The sequence below is a fragment of the Phyllostomus hastatus genome, unplaced genomic scaffold (assembly GCF_019186645.2).
Source record: "Phyllostomus hastatus isolate PE091 unplaced genomic scaffold, TTU_PhHast_1.1 phas_scaffold_39, whole genome shotgun sequence".
Classification (NCBI taxonomy): domain Eukaryota; kingdom Metazoa; phylum Chordata; class Mammalia; order Chiroptera; family Phyllostomidae; genus Phyllostomus; species Phyllostomus hastatus.
The window spans coordinates 11,132,952-11,156,233 of NW_025334028.1; the positions used below are offsets into that span (position 1 = coordinate 11,132,952).

The window sequence follows — 23,282 nt, forward strand, 5'->3', positions numbered from 1 at the left end:
TCTTGTGTCAGAGCAACCAGAGTAGTTCTGGAACTGAAAATGACTAAGCCCCGTTACTGTGAACTACTTGTCAAGTCAAGGCTACTTTTCAAAGTGGATGCTTAAAATTTGAAAGACCCGGTATATTCTATTCGAAACATTGTCTTTTTCTTATACCAATATTTTTTAAGTAAAACCCCATGTAAATTACTGTTTTTCAAGAATCTGATGTACAAGAAGATGATATTTATGATGACCCTCAAGAAGCTGAAGTTATCCAGTCTCTGCTGGATGTTGTGGATGAGGAAGCCCAGAATCTTTTAAACCAAAATAATGCAGCAGGAGGTGCCTGTGTTCCAGGTAGATGAGCAGAAGGAATAAGTTGGTACACTAAGGAGCACCAGAAACCCTCTAGGGAACATTTTAACTCCTCTTGGCTTCTTTATTTCTCTCCCAGGTACACTAAAAACCAATGGAAAGTTAGCTGAAGAGAAAGCAGAAAATACAGATTGTGAAGGGTCACCTTTACCTAATGATTTTACAGAGGTAAGGATAATACCTAGATAGATAAATACTCTAAGATGCTACATCTTGGTAGAATTATCCTCTTATTTTAAAACTTGCTTTCTCTGCTGAGGCCTTGCCTCTCCCTATCTCCTAATTTCCCTTTTCAACATGAAATAAAGATAATACACTGATGGTTGCTTAGTAACTTCAGTAAGAATTAGAAATTATGTCATTTACTTACTTTGGAGGAAAAACTTGCCTTTAAATCTTTTAACTTTTTGGTGAAATTTTCCATTCAAGAAAAAAGGCGTCAAAAACCCATAATTTTTTTGGTATGTCATTATTTTTACATCAAATAAAAGTTGGGAATTCCAGGATCCCATTCCAGTTAATATTAATGTAGGTACCTAGGTAGAAAACTTGGTTTTGATCTTTGAATGCTCCCTCCTGCCCCTCATGGATCCTTGGTCTTAATTACCATGGGGACATCTAATTCTTATTACCATGGGGACATCTAATTCTTCCAATTACACTACGGCTTTTGTTATGATTACTTTGAGGTCTCAGTTGAGACTTGTTTAAAAAAGCTTGGACAGCTAACTTGTTCATAATACATTGGAATAGTTGGGTCCAAACTTGTAAGAATAAACTGTACAAGAGTTGGTGCTCAATATATATGCTCAATATATATTACTAAAAACTAGTTGAAATTTTAAAAAAATGAAGTGACATCATCTGAGATTATTGCCTGTTTTGCTGAAACATATTTAGGATAAAAATGAAGGTTAATTTCATTTGTTACATTTAAGAATTGTCCTATCCCAGTGAAATAATCATTACTCAAGTTTCCTCAAATCAGAGAGAGAGAGAGAAAGAGAGAGAGAAGAAGAAGCAGTTTTCAAAAACATAAGATAGACTTTTCAACTTCTTACATAAGACTTTAAGACCAGATTTTCAGGGACATAGAGCTGAGAAAAAGCGTGATATAGTAGGTAAATTGTATGTAAAACTGCTCAAACTAGGCATCATTCTATTTATATGAATCTGATCTTGCTTAATATTCTAGGATAATTTTTCCTTTCTTATTCTTCTTACTCTTATTACGGAACATCTTCAAAATTGTCAAAAGTAAGTCAGTTTGGATTCTTACAATAGTTACCATGCATGTACCCATACACAATCTCATAGACACATGATTAAGTTCATTAAACACTTATAAATAATTAATGTGTGTAAATACATGGAAGCTTGTACCTGTTGAGTGTATATTTCTTAGTCTGAAAAAAATGATTACGTAAATATTGAATATCTCAAAATGTATCATACTTTAGTGATTTTACTTAAGATGCTATTTCATACTATAAGAATTTTGATTATTACAGCAACAAACCCTTTTCAGAAAATAGGTTTCTGAACATTTTAAAGTATACTAACTTTAATTATATTTTCCTAATATTAAAAGTATTCCTTAAAATGTATGTGCTGAAGTCTCTTATGACTAAAGAACAAATAAAAATCTTTGTCAACATAATATAGATTCTCTTTTATAATGTGCTATAGTAACAAGTCTATATCAGAAAATTTCATTCAAGTTGCTTTTTGATTTTAATATGAAAATATTATATCATTGTAAAATGATTTCAAATAGAATCATCTAAAAGTGCATGTTTCTTTTTTTACCCACTCCTCATCTTCATGTGAGGTAGCTATTATTAAAATTTGAGGTTTTACCCATCCCTTATGCATATGAAAACATAGATATTTATAAACATATGAGATTTTTTAAAATATAAACTGTAATACACGGTTCTAAATTTGGTTCTCACTTTACAATTATTATCCTCTTTCCACATGAGTACATAAAAATTTGCCTCATAATCCTGGCTGGCAGCTTGGTTGGAGCGTCATCCCACGCACTAAAGGGTCATGGGTTCAATTCCCTGTCAGAACACTTGCCTAGGTTGAGGGTTTGATCCTTTTTGGGGTTGCATAAAGGAGGCAACTGACCAATGTTTCTCTCTCACATTGATGTTTGTGTCTCTAATCAATAAAAACGTATCCTCAGGTGAGGATTTAAAAAACTCCTCTTTCTCCATATTTCTTTAAAAAAAAAAAACTGTCTCAATTTCTAATGCCTTCCCAATATTGTGTTGCACAGATAATATCTTTATTTATTAAATTAGCTCTTAATGATTTTAAATTTACTGTATAAACAACACTACAATAGATCCCTGTTTATATGTCAACTCTCAGGATTCACAACACAAAATTAATTTTACAAAATTTTAATTACTTATATGCTGTGACGATTTCTCCACAGACCCCACCAGTTCCTACTTTCCAACATTTGTCACCACCACCGCCCCCAGCCCTGGCATTTTGAAGGTTTTGTTCTTTTGTCTGGTTTCTTCAGGTATTTAGTTTTGAAGTCTGTCCTATTCTGCTTGGGCTATATAACAAAATACCATAAACTGGGTGGCTTACAAAACAGAAACTTATTTTCTCACAGTTCTGGAGGCTGAAAATACAAGATCAAGGTGCCAGCAGTGTTGGTGTTTCGTGAGTCCTCTCTCTTTGGCTTGGAGATGGCCACCTTCTTGCCCTGACCTCACACGGCCATTACTCTGTTTGTGCGCTACTGGTGTCTCTTCTTCTACTTCGATGAAACCAGTCCCTTTGGCTTAGAGCACCAGTTAGCCTTATTAACTCCATAAAGGCACTCTCTCCACATATAGTCACATTGGGGGTTAGGTCTTTGATCTATGGATTCTGGGGGGACACATTTCAGTCCATAACACAGTCTTTGCCTTAACCAGTTATAAAATATAATTAAAGAAAATTTCATTCAAAACAGTTACAGAACAAACTAAAGCTCTAGGCATAAATTCAACAAAAGTGTACATGATCTGTATTAGAAAAACTTTAAAACTCCACAAAGAAGCATAAAAGAATTATTAAAGAAATTTAGTCCTTGTTCTTTGATAGAAAAACCTAAAATTTAAATTCTTTCTAGATTTGCCCATTAATTAAATATGATCCCATAAAGTTTTTGACTTTTTTTCATTAGAGGCAGGGATGGCTTGTAAAATGATTCTAAAGTTCATATGGAAGAACTGGGAAGTAAAACTATCCAGGACAAATCTAAAACTTAAGTTTTGTGGAGAAAGCATAGTCCTTCCAGTTATTTGGAAGTGTTACATAAATTGTCCTGCCATCAAAGTACAGGGAGATCCCACAGATTTGTGCCTTGAGAATTCAAGATGTTTAAGACCAAATATTTTGGGCCAGTCCCTCCTTAAAAATAATAAATTAGAACTCACACAGATGGGACTTCTGCTTTAGAAGAGATTTTGACTAATAGTAAGCAAACAAAGAAAGTAAACCAATTCAGTAAAGGAGAAAACAAAGTACTGAGATAAATCATGATAAGTTTCTATTTGTATCAAACTCTAAATTATTAAAATCACTACAGAAATTATTCTCAGAACCAGACAAATTAAAGAGACAAATATGACTAATCTTCACAGTTGAAAGTATGACTGTGCCAATATTCTGAAAAAGTGTGCTGTTTCATCTTTTATGTGTACAGTATTGCCTACACTTGAGTAGTTTTAGTTCTTAGAACTTCTGAAATAGCTTTTAGAACTTCTGAAAATTTTCAGTTTTTTATAAGTGTGCCACTTTTTGGGATTACCCTAAACGAATTATATACTAAATTATATTATATACTAAATTGCTTCTTAGCAGTATATTCTGCTACCCTGAAAGTTTATCAGGTGACAAAAGTTAAGCTGCTAACCATTAGTATTATAAAGGGTATAGATTTAACTTACCATCCAGGAAATTAAATCCTTGCAAGTATAGTATTACATGACATCCTGAAAGCTAAGTCTTTAGAGATAGGCAGGGATAAGTTCATGAAGTGACTTACAGGTCATGCCAAGGAATTTAGTCCTTCCACATCTCTTGGCAGATGTCTTTCCTGAGAGAGGCAGAAGCACTTTCCCCTGAAGCCAGGAGAGCTAGAATGAAGAGAAGAAAGGCATGTCCACCAAAGACATGACATCATTGTGCTGAAATTCATCAATACACTTCTAATTCTAGTTAGTCTAAAAACATGTTTTTAATTTTTTAATCAAAAATCAAAACTAAACTGTCAGTGGCTTCCCATTAGCTATAAGGTGATCATGCTTGATGGAGGATCCAGGCAAGGCAGGCTTCTTGGGTGTCCAACCAATGCAGTCACACAGAGCCCTGTGCTCAGATGAACTCCACACTAATTTAAAAAATAATGCTATGCCATCACCATCTTCAAATTCTTAATAATTTTTCACAAGAGATATCATTTGGCACTGGGCACTATAAATAATGTAGCTGTCCTGGATCTAGGAGATACCGCCTCTCCCGTTTAAGTTGCTAGATGACAAAGGAACCTTAGAATGGGTTGGCTGTAATGCAAATCTTAAACTTTTTTTAAGTATAATTATTGATAATACTATTACAGTTGTCCCAATGTTTTCCCTCTTTGCCCCCCTCCACCCAGTACCCCCTTCTCTCCAGCATTCCCCTCCCTTTAGTTCACGCATGTAAATTCTTGGGCTTCTCCATTTCCTCTGCTGTTCCTAACTTCCCACTGTCTATTTTGTTCTTACCATTTATGCTTCTTAATCCCTGCACCATAACCCCATTCTTCCGTTTCCCCCTTCCAGCTGATAACCCTCCAGATGATGTCCATATCTATGATTCTGTTCCTGTTCTGGTTGTTGCTTAAGGGTTTTTTGAGAGGAAGTGGGGTTGGGGAGCTTGGGGATTTTGGTTTTTTTTAGATTCAGTTGTTGACAGTTGTGAATTTGTTGTCTTTTTAATGTTCAGGGGTTTGATCTTCTCTTTCTTAAATAAGTCCCTTTAACATTTCATGTAATAATGGCTTGGTGATGATGAACTCCTTTAGCTTTACCTTGTCTGGGAAGCATTTTATCTGCCCTTCCATTCTAAATGATAGCTTTGCGGGATAGAGTAATATTGGTTGTAAGTCCTTGATTTTTATCACTTTGAAGACTTGCTAGTCCCTTCTTGCCTGCAAAGTTTCTTTTGGGATACCTGCTGAGTGTCTTATGGAAACTCCTTGCAGATAACTATCTGCTTTTCTCTTGCTGCTTTTCAGATTCTCTCTTTATCTTTAACTTTTGGCATTTTAATTATGATGTATCTTGGTGTGGTCCTCTTTGGGTCCAACTTGTTTGGGACTCTCTGTGCTTTCTGAACTTGTATGTCTATTTCCTTCATCAAACTAGGGAAATTCTCCTTCATTATTTTTTTTACAATAAGTTTTCAATTTCTTGCTCTTCCTCTTCTCCTTCCAGCATCCCTATGATTCAGATGTTGGCATGTTTGGAGATGTCCCAGAGTTTCCTAAGCCTATCCTTATTTTTCTGAATACTTGTTTCTGCTTTTTATTCTGGTCGAATGTTTATCTCTTCCTTATGTTCCTTATATTTGAATCTGGCTTCCTTCCCTTCTCTGTTGAATTCCTGTGAATTATTCTTTATTTTATTTAGCGTGACCATCATTTCTTCCTTTATATTTTTGCCATACTCAAGGATTTCCCTGAGTATCCTGATAACCAATGTTTTGACTTCTGCATTTGATTGGTTGACTGTCTCCATTTTGCTTAGTTCTTTTTCTGGAGTTTTGTTCTGTTCTTTCATTTGGGTCATATTTCTTTGTTGCTTCAATTTAGCAGCCTCCCTGTGTTTGTTTCTGTGTATTAGGTAGAACTGCTTTTACATAGGTCTTAGTAGCATGACCTAACTAGGAAAGGTACCTGTAAACTGTGCAGGGTAGAGCCTTCAGTAATTTCCAGGGTAGGGCAACCCACTTCACCACTTTGTGGCTGTGTGGGGAGGGTTTGGAGAGGGGACATTGTTACCTCCTGGCTTCTGGATGTTTGCACAGGGCTTGCCTGGTTTCCAGTCACTTCACCCCCTTCTCATGTGCTACTGATGCCCTTCCAGCTGCTGCCACAATGGTGAATCCCAGAGTAGATGGGTTTGCATATGTTCTAAGACTGTGCTCACCCTTGAAACAGTGAAAATCTGGAAGTTTCTTCCTCCACCCCAACCCCCACTGATTTTTATAGGCAAAGGTAACAGGTATCTTACCTTCCCAGTGCTAGAACCCTGGGCTGTGTGGCTGGCCTGAGCCCGGGATTGCTTGCTCCCAAGGTATCCCTCCCATCCATTTAGCTACCACCTATCCGCACCACACTGCCTCTCCGCCCATCTCTATGACTCCGCCCCTCTTACCCTTCTGGATGAATATGTCTTCTTTAAGTCCTTGATTGTGGGACTTCCATTAAGCTCAATTTTCTAACAATTCTGGGTGTTACTAGTTTTGAGATCTGGTTGTAATTCTTTCTATGGTTGCATGAGGAGGTGAAGTGTGTTTACCTATGCCTCCGTCTTGACCAGAAGTCTAGAAATTTTAAATATTTTCCTTGGGGCAACACTACAGCTGCCTCCTCTTCCAAGAACTGGTAATCCATAATGAGAAGAGAAAATGGAGATCACTCTCCTCAACCCAACCCTACCCTCAGCATATAAGATAAACTTTGCAAAAATAGTGGGAAATTACTTAATACAGGGATCACTGTATTTTTTTAATTGGTCTTTATCTCATCACCTTAATGTTAATAATAGCACTTGACTCTTATAAAAGGCTTTATAATTCTCAAAATCATTGCACATGTAGTTGATTCTTAGACCAGAATTACGATGGAGAATGAGAAATTCAAATGACTTTACTTGGGAAACATTTGAACCCAGACAAAAATGATCAACTTTTAGAAACAGGTAAGGTCTAAGAAGCTTCCTTTTAGTTGTCAGTGGATAAAAACAAACTTTTTTTTCTTAGAAGTTCTGCATTTCACTCAAATGAATGGAAATTTATATCAGAATAACTTAATTATAGGTACTTTGTAACTCCACAAAGTCTATAACTAAAGGGTCTTATTAAAGGTTTTTAATGTTTTTATTAACTCACACAACCTCCTGTGTCTTGGGCATAAGTATTTGTGGGCATATAGTGGTAAACAGACATGATCCCTTCCCTCATGGAGCTTACAGTGTAATGGAGAAGGAAAGAATGATCAAAGAAACACAAACACAGAATTACAAGTTGTGATAAGGTCTATGAAGTTTGTTTTTCTTTTTTTTTTTTTAAAGTGCTACAAAAGAGCACAAGGAGACCTACCTTAGACTGGCTGCTTAGGGAACAGTCTCAGAAGGCAAAGACACTTATATTGAATAAAGAAAAAAAGTACCTTCCATAGGAAGAGCTTCATGGTGAAAGGAGATGAGTGAGTTTGAAAAACTGAAAGAAAGACCTGTGGGTTTGAAGCCTAGTAAGTGAAAGAAGGAAAAGAACAACCAGATTTGAATGGCAGAGGTAGACAGGGTCCAGATAATTCAGGGTCTTGAAATGAATTTTTCCTTCGTTATGATAATTTGTCCTGATAAAGGTCAAAATGTAAGATGTCTTTATCCATGTAAGAATGCAACATCTTCCACTTGAATCAAACTGCTCCTTTAGTATTTGGATCACAGAGACACCATACTCAATTATAGTACAAACTGACTGACCCACACCCACTATGGAGTGGCCCCACACTTGACTAACAAAAGGGCAGGACAGTTTAACACTTTGGAAATTACCAAGATATTTCTGGAGAACCCATTTTTCAGATTTTGAAATTGAAGTAGTATAAAGACATACACCAAATGTGCATATCTCAATAATCATTAGATTTTCATCTTGCTTTCTCCTTACCGCTATACCATTAATATCCCTTATATACGACATGAAAGGCCAAGATAAATGTGAAAGTGAATAAGCAGAACTTCCAGCAAAATCTCTTGGGCCACTGAGAATGCCTCAGCAGTTTGGCATGTATTAATTGAATGTCATATGTGACTTTGTAATATGAAGATCAACAATAACAGGACATATAGGAAATAACAGGAAAAATTTTGAACGTAATGAGATTATTTTAATTTTTTTAATGTTTACAATGGACTATTCTTTTTATTTCTCTTTGATGTAGTCTACCAGAATGAATGGCTGTGAAGAATATTGTGAAGAAAAAGTAAAAACTGAAAGGTAAGAAAAATAATTGTTTAAGTATTTATAATAATTCCATTCTTTTTTTAGAAGTGCTCTGAAGATTTTCTTTTAGATATTGATTTTAAAAATAATTTGTTCTTTTCCAACAAAATGAGAATTGTTGCATAAGTTATGGAACTATGGCTGAATATGAAGAATGTTTTACAAATATTGTTACAAGGAGGTTCTAGTGACATGTGACAGTATGTTAAAACATTTCTTCAAAACATTATTCTTGCCCTGGCTGGTGTAGCTCAGTGGATTGAGTGCGGACTGCAAACCAGAGTCACAGGTCCGATTCCCAGCCAGGGTACATGCCTGGGTTGTAGGCCATAACCCCCAGCAACCGCACATTGATGTTTCTCTCTCTCTCTCTCTCTCTCTCTCTCTATCTCCCTCCCTAAAAATAAATAAATAAAATCTAAAAAAAAACAAAAACATTATTCTCTTGAGCATGTGAAAAAATGGAAAAAGGTCTAAGAGGAAATGTGCTAACAATGATGATATTGATTATCTTCTCTGGTAGGATTATATATAACTTGTTTTTATGTTTCTACATTTCTCTACATTTTATAAATTTTTTTCTTTAATAAGAAAATGAAACCAAAGAAGGAACATTTAAAAACTCCACTACTTTTTTTTAAACAATTTCAAATATAAAATAAGGTTTTTGCAATACTAACTGATGGATCAAGGAAAGTTATATAGGAGGGGTGACCCCCCCCAAAACAGAATTTATTTATAAAAAATTGTGTACTTATTCTTACATGTTTAAACTTAAGTCACCTTCAAAGTACTCTCCATTTGATGTAATATACCTGTCAAGATTTTTTTCCACTGCTCAAAACAGTTTTTGAACTCATCAATTTTGATGCCTTTTAGTGCTTCTGCCATGTTTCGTTTCACCTCTTTCACATCAGCAAAATGCTTCTCTTTTTTTAATATATTTTATTGATTATGCTATTACAGTTGTCCTATTTTCCCCCCTTCACTCCCCTCCACCCTGTACACCCTCTCCCACCCACATTCCCCCCTTTAGTTCATGTCCATGTGTCATAAGTTCTTTAGCTTCTACATTTCCCATACTATTCTTACCTTCCCCCTATCTATTTTCAACCTACAATCTATGCTACTTATTCTCTGTACCTTTTACCCCCCTCTCCTCCTCCCACTTCCCTGTTGCTAACCCTCCACGTGATCTCCATTTCTGTGGTTCTGTTCCTATTCTAATTGCTTAGTTTGTTTTTGTTTTAGGTGTGCTTGTTAATAATTGTGAGTTTGCTGTCATTTTACTGTACATGTTTTTTATCTTCTTTTCTTAGATAACATTTCATATAATAAGGTGATGACGAACTCCTTTAACTTGTCCTTATCTGAGGAAACACTTTATCTGCCCTTCCATTCTAAATGAAAGCTTTGCTGGATAGAGCAATCTTGGATGTAGGTCCTTGCCTTTCATGACTTGGAATACTTCTTTCCAGTCCCTTCTTGGATCTAAGGTCTCTTTTGAGAAATGAGCTGACAGTCTGAAGGGAACTCCTTTGTAGGTAACTGCCTCCTTATCTCTTGCTGCTTCTAGAATTCTCTCCTTCATTTTAATCTTGGGTAATGTTATGATGATGTGCCTTGGTGTGTTCCTCTTTGGGTCCAACTTCTTTGGGACTCTCTGAGCTTCCTGGACTTCCTGGAAGTCTATTTCCTTTGCCAGAATGGAGAAGTTCTCCTTTATTATTTGTTCAAATAACTTTTCCACTTGTTGCTCTTCCTCTTCTCCTTCTGGTACCCCCATAAGTCAGATGTTGGAACGTTTAAAGATATCCTGCAGGTCCTTAAGCCTCTCCTCATTTTTTTGAATTCTTGTTTCTTCATTCTTTTCTATTTGGTTGTTTCTCCCTTCCTTTTGGTCCACACCGCTGATTTGAGGCCCATTTTCCTTCCCATCACTGTTGGTTCCCTGTACATTTTCCTTTATTTCACTTAGCGTAGCCTTCATTTTTTCATGTAATTTGCAACCAGTTCTGTGAGCATCCTGATCACCAGTGCTTTGATCCATGCATCTGATAGGCTGGCTATCTCTTTGTCGCTTAGTTGTATTTTTTTCTGAAACTCTGATCTGTTCTTTCATTTGGGCCATTTTTTTTTTTTGTCTTGACGTGCCTGTTACATAGTGAGGAGCGGAGCCTTGGGTGTTCACCCAGGCGGGTCAACCCAGTCACTGGATTGTGATGCTGTATGTGGGGCAGGGGGTTGATGAGGGAACAATGGTGCTTGCTCCACTCTGCTGGATTTCAGTCACTTCCCCTGCTACCCATAAGCAAAGTGGGCCCTTCTAGTGCTGGTTCCGTGTGGGTGGGCTTGTGTACACTATAAGACCCTGTGGGTCTCTCCAACAAACTCTCCTGTGAGGCTGGGAGTCTCTCCCAGCACCTCAACCTCCACAGGTGTTTCAGTTGGTGTTTTGAGGCTTTATTTCCCTGCGCTTGGACCCTGGGTTGCGTGGTCTGTCTCACTCCCCAGTTTCACCTGGTTTATCTATATGCAAATATGGGACTGGTGGTCTGCCAGCTGCCTTGTGCACCAAGCCTTTCCACAATCCACCACCTGACTGGGTCCACCAGCCACCACTTTTTTTGCCGCAACCCCTTTTTGCCTGGCTGCCTGACTCTGCCCCTTCTACCAGTCTGGATGGACGTGTCTACTTTAACTCCTTGATTGTTGGACTTCCACACAGTTCAATTTTCTGTCAGTACTGGTTGTTTTTTGTTTCTAAATTTTTGTTGTCCTTATACTGGTTGTGCAACGAGGCACAGTGTGTCTGTCTACCTATGCCTCCATCTTGGCCAGAAATCAAAATGTTGCTCTTTGAGGGCCTTTTTCATCCAGTTGCTTGGGGCCGGATCAGGTGAATAGGAAGTGTGGGGCACAGAACATGGCTATTTTTGGTCAAAAACTATTGAACACTTGGTGCAGCATGGGCAAGTGCACTCATAAATCACCCATTATGAAATACGCAAAGGTGTTGAAAGAGTCCTCAAAAAATTTCACTGAAGCTCTGCCCAAATTCACTGAAAAAATTCAGTGCAGCCTCTCACAACAGTGCCAGCTGGTACACTGACACAGATGGGTTTCTAGAACAATGACCTAGTGGGGGAAGCCTGTGCTACGAGGGGCCCACCCTCCAGAACATAATTCCAGTTTTTAGTGGGGGTTCCCCCATCCTTTTTAGCTTTGCAAGAGGTGACAGCCAGAGCCACATTGAGCATGTTTTTCAACCAGTATGACAATGAAGTCACCGTTTGAAGCCTTCAGGCCAGGATTCATCAATAAATTGAATATGCAATGGAAGCTGTTGCACAAGGTTCATCCACAGTTTGTCTGAAATCAAAAACCCATGCAGTGAAGAGAGTATAGTCAGAGCTTGCAGCTCATCAGTAAAAAATTCTCCATGTTGACAACTTTATTGATACCTCAGCTGTGGGACTTACTGCTGATGCTAGACTGGTACATAATTTTATACTCCAGGAGCGTTTGGACTCCAGATTTATATTTGACAGACCTCTTCCTGTGTCTCAACTTGTATGTCTAATTGGAAGCAAGACCCAGATACCAACTAAAACAAATAGCCAAAGACCATGTGGTGTTTGGCTGCTTATTGCTGGTTATGATGATATGGGTCCTCATATTTTCCAAACCTGTCCATCTGTTAACTATTTTGACTACAGAGCAATGTCCATTGGAGTCCTACTTGGAGACATATGTCTGAGTTTATGGAGTGCAATTTGAATGAACTGGTTAAGCATTGTGCTTTCTTTAAGAGAGACACTTCCTATAGAACAGAACTTAACTACAAAGAATGTTTCCATTGAAATTGAGTGTACAGTTTATGATGATGATGATGATGATGATGATGATGTGTCTCCATTCCTGGAAGGTCTTGAAGAAAGGCCACAGAGAAAGGCACAGCCTGCCCAACCTACTGAGGAGCCTGCAGAAAAGGCTGGTGAACTAATGGAGCACTAAGTGATAATCCCTATCTCATTGTGTATTATCAAGATATGTGAGGATGCAGGAACATGTACTGAAGACAATAATCTATACTCTGAACCAAAAGATGCAGTAGTGGAATAGTATGTTTTAGAAATTGGTCCGGATATGAGTTTGTGATTTTTTTCCAAGCAACTTGACTGAAACCATATAATGGGATGCATTTTTCCTTGAGAGGATCTATATAATAATTTTCTAGAAAGTATAGTTATCTGTACTAATGTTTTTATATGAAAAACATAGTGCCTTTGTGATTTTAAAGACAACTGTGAAATAAAATTTGTTTCTTCCACTAAAAAAAAAACAAAGGAAAATTGAATGTATTGTTAGCCCACGGAGTGGTTATGCACCAATTTTGCTTCATATTGGATGCTATCCAAACAGCCAAAGGGAGCTATTTGCATTTTCCTAGAAAAGCAAATTAACAGTGAATTTGTCACTATGTAAAGTTAGACAGGTGGTGGTACATGTTAATGTAGAAATGCATACAGTTTTAAACTTAGAAGAATAGCTTCTGAGGCAGCCACCAATAATTATAAAGATACCAGCTGTACCTGCTGGGCAAAGGAAGGGGAGGAAGGAGTAAGGGTATATTAATATACTTTTGGTAACAATTAGAAACACTATTAACATAAATTTTAATTGCATGTTAATAATTCTCGGATACACTTTTTCAACACATCTGCAATCATGAAGGGTCCCATTGTTATAATAATCAATAGTATCTCTTAATGCATACAAAATAATAGTTCATCTTATAGTGACGGGTGTCATAAATTCAAAGAACTGTGATACATACTGTTTAGCAATTTTTCCCTAAGAATTGGTCCCACTAACATATGTGTGCAAAGACATTTCTATAAGACTATTCTTTGCAACATTGTTTATAGTAGTGAAAAACTGTAATAGATGCAAAATAAATTAGGATATACTCCACAGCGAAATACTAAGGAGTTGTTCAAAAGGATGAGAAAGAAGAGAATGTCTGGTGGAAGGATCTCCAAATTATATCCTTGAAGACAAGGTATACTTAGTAGAAGACAAAACAACCTCATGAATGCAGAACTTGCAAATTAAATATTAATTGTGACCCACATTTAGCAGAAGCAGAGGAAAACACCCACCCTAAAAGCAGCATAATTGTCCTATTTTGACATTTTGGGAATATTAGACAAATGTACTCCACTTCGTTCCCCTGAGTATTGAAGTAAAAAAATGCATTGATTTTCAGGCTTTTACATTATTTTTCATCTCTTCACAGTACTAAACATTATTCTTCTACCTAGTTTTGCTTTTCTAGCCATCTGTATTACCAGGAACACAGCATTGGCTATGCACCCCTAGAATTATGAGGACTTGTACTGAGTTTTATTACATTAAGCGAGTGCCCAGATACAGCATTGTTCTTCTTGCTCCCAATTATAGCAAAAAAATAATATTCATTAATAGGGACTTCTGTAAGTAAATTAATGTGCATTTGTTACAAAACAAGAGAGCTATGTTGCCACAATTGTGATCAGTTATCCAGGTTGAAAGGTGGACAAACCACCTTCTCTATCCCCAAGGGGACTCCTATGGTCTGAGGTTCAGAGACTTGGGATTTGTTTGATGATAAATTTTAAGAATTGTGGGTTAGGGCCCTGACTGGCCTGGCTGAGTTGGTTGAGCATCATCCCACAAACCAAGAGCTCTCTGGTTCGATTCCCAGTCAGGGACCATGCCTGGGTTTCGGCTCTGTCCCCACTTGGGACATGTGCAAGACACAACCGACCAATGTTTCTCTCACACATTGACACTTCACTTCCTCTCTTTCCCTGCCTACACCATTCTCTAAAAATAAATAACGTCTTTAAAAAAAAAAGAATTTTAGACTTGGGTTTTTTAATCAGATAATCTATTTAAAAAATACCATACTTATAGAGAAAATAAGTAGTTCTAGGGTATAATATTTATATTTATATTGCACAAAACTAAAAAAAATTTACAGTTGTGTTTCATTTTCATAGATTAATTCAAAACTCACAAGAGAGGAGGACTGATGGTGATGAAATGACATGGGAAAGTGATGAATCGCCAATAGAAACAACAAACCATGAAGATTCCCATAAAGGCAAGAAGTTTATTAGCAATTTTTTTCATCAGAAAAACAGTGGATAGCCCCTGGCTGGTGAGGCTCAGTGGATTGATCATGGACCTGTGAACCAAAGGGTCTCTGGTTCAATTCCCAGTCAGGTCACATGCCTGGGTTGCAGGCCAGGCCCCCAGTATGGGGCGCACAAGAGGAAACCCCATACACATTGATGTTTCTCTCCCTCTCTTTCTCCCCTTTCCCCACTGTCTAAAAGTAAATAAATAAAATCTTAAACAGTGGATAGAAAAAAGAAGGATCTGAAAAGTATATAAATTTCAAAATATATGGATATGTTATTTCACCAAATGTACACATTATTTGGTTCTGCACAAAAAGTTAAATCACATAACAGGCAGGCATCAACATTCATTTCCATAATCAGAAGTTTGCACAACTATAGATTAAAATTTTCAGTGGCTTGGTGTAAAATGAACAAATACTAGTTTAAATAAAAGTAATTTGGCCATTCTGAGAAAAGTCAAGGAGCACATTTTATTTATAGTAAAATAGGTAGAATAGCTCAAAGATATGAATTTATTACCCTTGAATCCCAACCTCATTTTTTAAGAGCTGGCATCACTTATTCTGTTCCTGTTACTTCCTGTTACTGCCTCTCTCGTTTTATAACTCAGCCAGGGGAGAAATGAAGTTCTTATCCAGAGTTTCGTCTCTCTCTTTTCATTTAAGGAAATGTTATACTAATGCAATGAAAGAGCATGGTTTAATAACTTGAAGTCTTAATTAAAAGGAATTAAAGAAGTTGCATGAATACTTTTTGGATGTAGGTAGACTGTGGTCAGGGACAGTGCTGGCCCTTCCTCTTGCCCAGACTCTGTTGTCCTCTGTTCCTGTGGCATCCACCCTCAGCTCTGTAAACGTTTGTGGTTATTTCATGTAAGTGAATTTTGTGCTAAAATCTAGCCTTCACCCCAGCCAGATGCTAAGCCTCTTGAAGTACCTCATACAGCTCTGTATCACCCACAGTGTCTAGCATTGCTATTGGCTGTGTAGTAGCTGTTTCATCAAATTACTTGAATCAACTGATTGACAAATGAAAGCTACACTTGTGTAGAGTATAGCAAACTATCTCTCCTACTTTTTTTCAGGGTAATAGTTACCTTCTGTTATGAGCAGGTACTAAATTAGGCACATCTATTCTGAGACACTGATAGCACCTAAAGACCGCAAGGGCTTCACTTGCCTGGAGAAAACTATCGAATACCAGAGATACCAGCAGGGAGTACCAGGAGCGGGCAGATGAGAGGGAGATCAGTGTTTCTGGTGTATCGCCCCATTGTAAGGAATTTCTGAGGCACTTCCCTCCCTCTTTTCCCCATGTGCTTGGAAACTCGTTTAAATGCAAAGGGATGGGAGGACTAGATGCATTTTCATCAAGAAAATAGTGCCACTGGAGCCTTAAGAATTTCTCAACAGTTAGGTGTTTCCTTGAAAGCTGAGTACAAGGGCCTTGCTGTGGCCAGCATTTTCCTGTGTTGATTGTACTTATCTGCCTACTTATTAATTCTAGTGCCTTATTAATTCTAAAGACTCTTTCACTCTGTAAAAATAGATGAGGTGACAATAGACTAAATTTAGTTCCCTTATTGGACAAATCAGCTCTGGGGGAATTTTTGTTTTAATCAACTGCTATCTTCTTGTTAGGCCATCCCTTTCTGACGAATGAGGAACTCGCTGCACTTCCCATTGTCAAAGTGCTTCCCTCTGGTAAATACACTGGCCCCAACTTGAAATCAGTCATTCGAATGTTGCGGGGTTTGCTAGAGCAAGGAATTCCTTCTAAGGAGCTGGAGGTAAGTAGCTTCTGCCAATGGTGTTTTTCTCTCAAGATTTTAGAAGTTAGAAGAAATTTTGAAAATGTCTATTACTTTACAACTTTACAACTTAACTCCCAACTATAAAAGTACCATCTTACCATATCTAAGAGTAAATTATTTTTTTAAATTAGGATCCTAATAAATAGTATTGATTTAAAGGGATGTCTTTAGCCACTGTGGAGCTTGATAATTCTCCCTGAAGATTATTCTCCCTGCTTCTTATTTAGGGATAAAGTGTTTTGTTTTGTTTTGTTTTTTAAGTCAAGTATCAATTCCAACAATCCGCTGAACTTCATACTCAGCACACTGGTATGGTTCATCATTAGCCACAGTTTCTAATTTAACACAGCTCCAAGAATATGCCGTTCCTCTCAATTTTGCAAAAATTATTTTTTTTAAGATCTTAAGTTTAAATGTTAGAGAGCTTTCATCACAACCTTTGGTAAAGTAAATCCTTTATTTTTCTTTATCACAGCAGCTTCTTAATTTCTTCAAAGCATATATCACATATGTGCTCATTTACTTCTTTACTGCCTTTTTCTCCCAACAGACTATAAGCTCCAGGAGGGCCAGAATCATGTCTTTTTTCTCACAGTTGTATTGCCAACACTTATTACAGTGCCTTGCAGATAGATAGAAATTTTCCATATATATTTGCTGAGTGTGTGGACGGACGGACGGACAGATGGATAGATGCATGGATGGATAGAATGAAAAGTGAAAAATAGTTGACTTTAGAACATAATACTGCCTAACTACAGCTCTGCCACGTGGAATATTCTTTGACCCCACAGACAATATTGTCAGGAAATCCTGCTCCAGCTTATTACTTTAAGCCAAAGTTGGTGTTATGAGTTGCATCTTTTTCTAAATTCTAATTATAGACACCTGAATTTAAAATTAAGGTGCAGAGATTGGAATGATGCAACCACACAGCAGGGACACTGGCAGCCACCAGAGGTGGGAGAGGTGGGGATCTGTGTGTCTCCTCTGGAAAGACTGGCCCTGCTCCCACCATGAATTCAGCCCAAGGAAACTGACCCCGGTCTTCTGGCTTTCCAAACAGCCAGAGAATAAATTTCTATTGTTTTATGCTTCATAGTTTTTGTGAATTTGTTATAGCAGCCACTGGTAATTATGGGTGATTATGGGAGATTGTGTAGATTATAGTCAAGATTCTTTGTAGTTTCAAAGTTCATGCATTCATTCATTCAACCAACTAATAAATATTTGAGGAAAAACAAAATAAAATTAAGCTACAAAGTGCTACCTCACAAAGTTAGTTGATGGCAACGGTTAAAGATTTTTGCAACAATGTATTTTAACAACCAGTATATTGAATTACTATTGGGAATTTAGACTTATTTATCTTGACGAGACATATATATTTCTTAATACTCAAAGTCTTTCCTGAACAATAGCCAGTTTGGCACCCTGAACATTTAAAGCATTTGCATTGATTACTGAATTACTGCTTATCTTAACAAATTTAACTGTATTTCCATTTTTGCTTACAGAATCTTCAAGAATTAAAGCCTTTGGATCAGTGTCTAATTGGACAAACTAAGGAAAACAGAAGGAAGAACCGATACAAAAATATACTTCCCTGTAAGTTCCAATTTGGCTATGAATCAAATGTATAATATAATTTAACTGATTTAAAATTTTTATGCTAGTTTATCTTATCTATCTCTCACATTAGTGCACATTCAAAGATTTGTATTAGTAACAAATAAATTTAGGTATACAGTGTGAATTCCCTTTAAAATTATGTATTCGGAAAATCAATTAGAGAAATATTAAATATTTCTTAGACATTCATGAATTACTACTAGCATTGCACTAAAAGTTAATCAGTGCTGCCATGACAGGTGTGGCTCAGAGGGTTGGACATGGTCCCGCAAACTACAAGGTCACCAGTTCTGTTCCCGGTCAGGGCACGTGTCTGGGTTGCAGTGTGTGAAGCAACCAATTGATATTTCTCTCCCTCTTTTTTACCCTCCCTTCCCCTCTCTCTAAAAAGTTAATATATAAAATCTTTTAAAAATTTTTAAATTACCAAAATTTAAAATACCAAATCAGTATTTTTAAGCCTTTTTAACAATATACATTGTCTTCTGGATGAGCCGTTTCATAGTTCATATTTCACAACCAACATCTACTTATTCTACTCACTGTCGGCCTAGAGAGATGCCTATGCTATGTGGCAGCTATGTACACGCATGCGGCTATGGTGGCAATGCCAGGTTTCATTGTACTTTGAGTTATTTTAGGTACCAGAAGAAAAAAAAACAAATACCCATGTTTTATACCCATATTGTTAAACATTTGTTTTTTTGCAATTATATATAAATATATGCACACAGTGAAAATATTAATGTCTAGCAACTTCTTCTAAAAATTATCAGCCACATGTGTGTGTGCACATAAGCACAGTGCATTACACGCTGTGATGCCCGGTTCCATCTTCGTCAGGAAGTCCTCGCTCTAAAGATGGTAACAGAACCAGTAGTGACAAATCATGTAATAAATAATAACACAATTGCATTTAATCAATCAAGATGGAAAACACAAAATTCATTTTGGAAAATTTCTTGAAACAAGTGAGTCTTAGCATTTTAAAATGGAATAGGTTATAGCTTGGCATAAAGTTAGGTGGGAATTATTTCAGGTTAAAAAAAAAAGGCCAGGCTATTATCTCAAAGTCAGAGCAGGATAAGCCATAACTCCAAACCTAGTAAATGGGTTTGTTTCTGTGGACTCAGAGATACAGTCAAGTAATAGAAAGGCAGTTAATGTAGGATTTTAAAACCCATTATTAAAGTCATAATTTGGCAGTCACAGAAATTACTAGTTAAGTTTATAAATATTGGAAATAGAAATGACTTCCAATGTTTAAGTACATACAAATTAATTCTCTTGCATAAGATAGCTTATATATAGTTTTCACCAGCTGAGCCTATTTTGAAAATGTATATTTTGACTAGATGAAATTACAGTTAGACAAAGACCAGAGTCTGTGTGACTTGAGAATAAAGTGAGGTCCCTTTGTATTTATTGTGTTTGTTATTTTGGCTGCTTATCTAAAAGAATGTAACTTCAGATGAGCAAGAATTAATTATATCAGTTACATTTGTAATAAATACTTCAGTAGTTTTGTTGTGATACTAATTTTTGTTTTATGGAATAATTTTTCTGCATTGTCATTCATTATTAAATGCATTATTGTCATCCTTAAAAATAAGGATAGAAAAGAAGTAACAAAGTTGTATTTGTTTCTCTAGTTAGTTATTAAGAACTTCTAAATGCATTTATTAATTTGTTAATTGTAATTTTTTTAGCCAAATCTATGTAAATAATACCAAATTTTCTGTCAGAAACTGAGTTGCCATCTTAGATATACTTGTAACTACAGTTTGAAAATATGCCTTTATTAAAATGTTTATGATTTCATCTATGATTATGAGGAATCTCTTATAATCTTTGACTCAACCTGTTTATAAAGCTCTTCTTTAAAAATGCATGAGATACACGGCTGTGTTTTGTGTGTGAAATTTACAGATGATGCTACAAGAGTGCCTCTTGGAGATGAAGGTGGATATATCAACGCCAGCTTCATTAAGATGCCAGTGGGGAAAGAAGAGTTTGTTTATATTGCCTGCCAAGGACCTCTCCCCACAACTGTTGGAGATTTCTGGCAGATGATTTGGGAACAAAAATCCACAGTGATAGCCATGATGACCCAAGAAGTAGAGGGGGAGAAAATCAAATGCCAGCGCTATTGGCCCAATGTCCTAGGCAGAACGACAATGGTCAGCAACAGGCTTCAGCTGGCGCTTGTGAAAATGCAGCTGCTGAAGGGCTTTGTAGTAAGGGCAATGACCCTAGAAGATATTCAGGTAGGAAATTAAATCTTTCCTTCCACTAAGACTTATCTCCTAGTTAGAATGCAGGCCTGGACGCTTTCCATGATTGTATCAATGTATTTCACAGAAAAAGCCAGTGATTTCTTGGTTCCCATTCCTGTGGAGCTAATGCCACCTATTATTTTTTATCTGATATAAATTCAGATGTGACCCTCTTCATAAATTCTTCCAGTTTCCTCCTGTATGTACTATATTAAAATAAAAATGAGAATGCAGGGCTTTTAATGTGATCATCCATCATCCTTTGCTTAGTGATAGCACAGAATGGCTCAGAGGCTATGTGTTGGAAACTCATTTGTAAAAAACCAAACCTCTAAGTAGATTCAATAAAACTTTTTTTTTAATCTTTAAGTAGAAAATACTCCTCCCTAAACACAAAACATCTTTGGTAATACATGGACCGTTGTAGCATAAACGTTTGTCACTCAAGTAATTCCTACTGTGGCCATCTAACTACTAAGTAAATTTAGCTTGCATTAGGCAATTGGGTACACCTTAGAAAAGCTACTACTGCTTCCTGACCTCCACAGTCTATTTCACTCCTCTCCCTAGTAATACTAGCTAGATGCGAGTAATGTGTTACTCACTCTTGGAATGTTAGCTTTTGTAAAGAAAGAGTAATTTTACTTTCACAGAAACAAAGCACACTTGCATTTTTGACTCAGTTCTACTGGTGGCATGTACAGAACCTGAGAATTTCCTTCATGATTTTTGATTTTACAAAGAATTAAAGTTTATACCTTCATATTCATTACACCAGCTACATTACTTATGCTAACACAATTGTTCAATACTCCTTAAATTATTTATTTAATCAGCACGTGTTTATAGAGCTCAGGCCCTGTTAGGGAATCTGAGGTTTGAGTGGTTAACAACACAGACAGAAAGAAATCCCTGACTTCATGGAGCTTACTTTCTAATGAGAAGGTAATACTGCTGTGGAAAAAACAATGAAGGTGTTGAATGAACCACAGGGATATCTGGGGAGCAGTTCAGTCAGAAAGAGTGAGTGCAAAGGCCCTGAGACTGAATTGTGCTGAGTGTTTCTAAAGACCCACAGAGCAGTTCCTGTGGCAGGAGCAAAGGTCAGGCCTGAGAGGTAGCTGGGATAGTGAGGGAGGGTTTTTAAGCCATTGCACTGACTCTGGCTTTTGTCTGGGGTGAGTTTCAAAAGGGGTCATTTAAAAAAGTTGTTATCAAAACATGTTTTTCTTTTAGGACTTCCAAAAAGCGGTTTTGACAAGTATTTAAAATGTGGATCTGGGCCTGGTCAGATAGCTCAGTTGGTTAGAGCATTATCCTAGTACCCCAAGGTTGCAGGTTCAATCCCCAGTCAGAGCACATACAAGAATCAAACAATGAATGCATAAATAAGTGGAACAACAAATCTATGTCTCTCTCTTATTCTTTCTCTTCCTCTCCTCTTTTCCTCCTCTTTCTCTAATATCGGTAAAAATAAAAACAATTAACAAAATTAAATGTGGACCTAGCGGTCTCCTTGATAAAGGTCCCCCAGATCTTTGTTGTTTCAGAGTCTTTTTTGTCACATTTCCTTTTCCTTTAATTTGATCCAATGGAAAAGTCAAAATTTGAAAAGACAAAATATCAAGAACTAAATACATGTGTACAGTATAATATGCCTTTATATTCTTAGTCTGTTGTGTAATTTCAGACAGGAGAGGTGCGACATATTTCTCACCTCAATTTCACTGCCTGGCCAGACCATGATACTCCTTCTCAGCCAGACGACCTGCTCACTTTCATCTCTTACATGAGACACATGCACAGCTCAGGCCCAATCATCACACACTGCAGCGCTGGCATTGGACGTTCAGGGACCCTGATATGCATAGACGTGGTTCTAGGATTAATCCGTCAGGATCTGGAGGTGAGTACAAGTACAGGGTGAGTGAGCATTTGACCAAAATGACAGTGGAATCTACCGTAATTTTCTAAGAATTCGTTGAGATCTTGGAATTTTTTTATCAGTTTGTATGAATGCCTTGATTTTCTTACTGTATAGAATTGTACATTTAAAACTTCATAGACCATAGTGAAAGAGATAACTTAAACTTATATTTGTTTTAATGGGTTTTTTTAACCATGTGCTGTAAAGCCTCTTTTGCAGTATGTCTTTGGGCTTGTATAAGATAAAGTCAATACTGTTATACTTTCAGGGGTAGACATATTGAAGCATGAGAGAAAGTACATTTTGAAATGAACAGGCTTATACTTTTCTTGTTATTGTTACCTATAAATAAGAAATGTAAATTTTGTTAAATTGATTCTAAATAGTCTACATCTACATAGTTACTCCCAATTTAAAAATTATTTCTAAATAAACAAAGCTAATAAGTGTGATATTGCTTAAAACCTAAACTAGTATAAACCTTACATAAACATTAGCTTATAGAATTATGCATAGCATATAATTAAAATATTTGTCCTTTAAAGAATTTAGTTAAAAACAGTTCTTTCACTTCACACTCTATTATATCTACCATAATAATTTAAGTAGGACAAAATGAAATAGTCTGCTTCTCCTTGTTTCAAACTATTAAATATCAATGAAATAAAAATCAGGAATTTTATTGATTTAATTTTTCTAATTAGAAATTAATCCAACTTCAGAAGAACAAGGATTTCTGTTGGGAATTTTCAAATAGAATGACCTTCCCTAATTCTTGAAAGATCATAGAT

At 36.6% G+C, this 23,282-nt stretch overlaps 1 protein-coding gene and 1 pseudogene across 12 annotated transcripts in view; both read left to right on the forward strand.

The window, feature by feature from the left end:
• The window catches only part of PTPN13 (protein tyrosine phosphatase non-receptor type 13), a 203,536-nt gene that overhangs the window by 176,778 nt on the left and 3,476 nt on the right, over positions 1–23,282 (forward strand). For 11 of the 12 annotated variants that reach the window (XM_045820083.1, XM_045820086.1, XM_045820092.1 and 8 more), the window contains 8 exons: positions 202–339; positions 437–525; positions 8,588–8,643; positions 14,697–14,800; positions 16,484–16,632; positions 18,174–18,264; positions 20,218–20,555; positions 22,255–22,470. In XM_045820083.1, the coding sequence (XP_045676039.1) occupies positions 202–339; positions 437–525; positions 8,588–8,643; positions 14,697–14,800; positions 16,484–16,632; positions 18,174–18,264; positions 20,218–20,555; positions 22,255–22,470 (1,181 nt within the window). The remainder of the gene's footprint in view (positions 1–201; positions 340–436; positions 526–8,587; positions 8,644–14,696; positions 14,801–16,483; positions 16,633–18,173; positions 18,265–20,217; positions 20,556–22,254; positions 22,471–23,282) is intronic. The other variant, XM_045820090.1, reaches the window with a different exon arrangement.
• LOC123806782 lies at positions 11,648–12,666 on the forward strand (annotated as a pseudogene).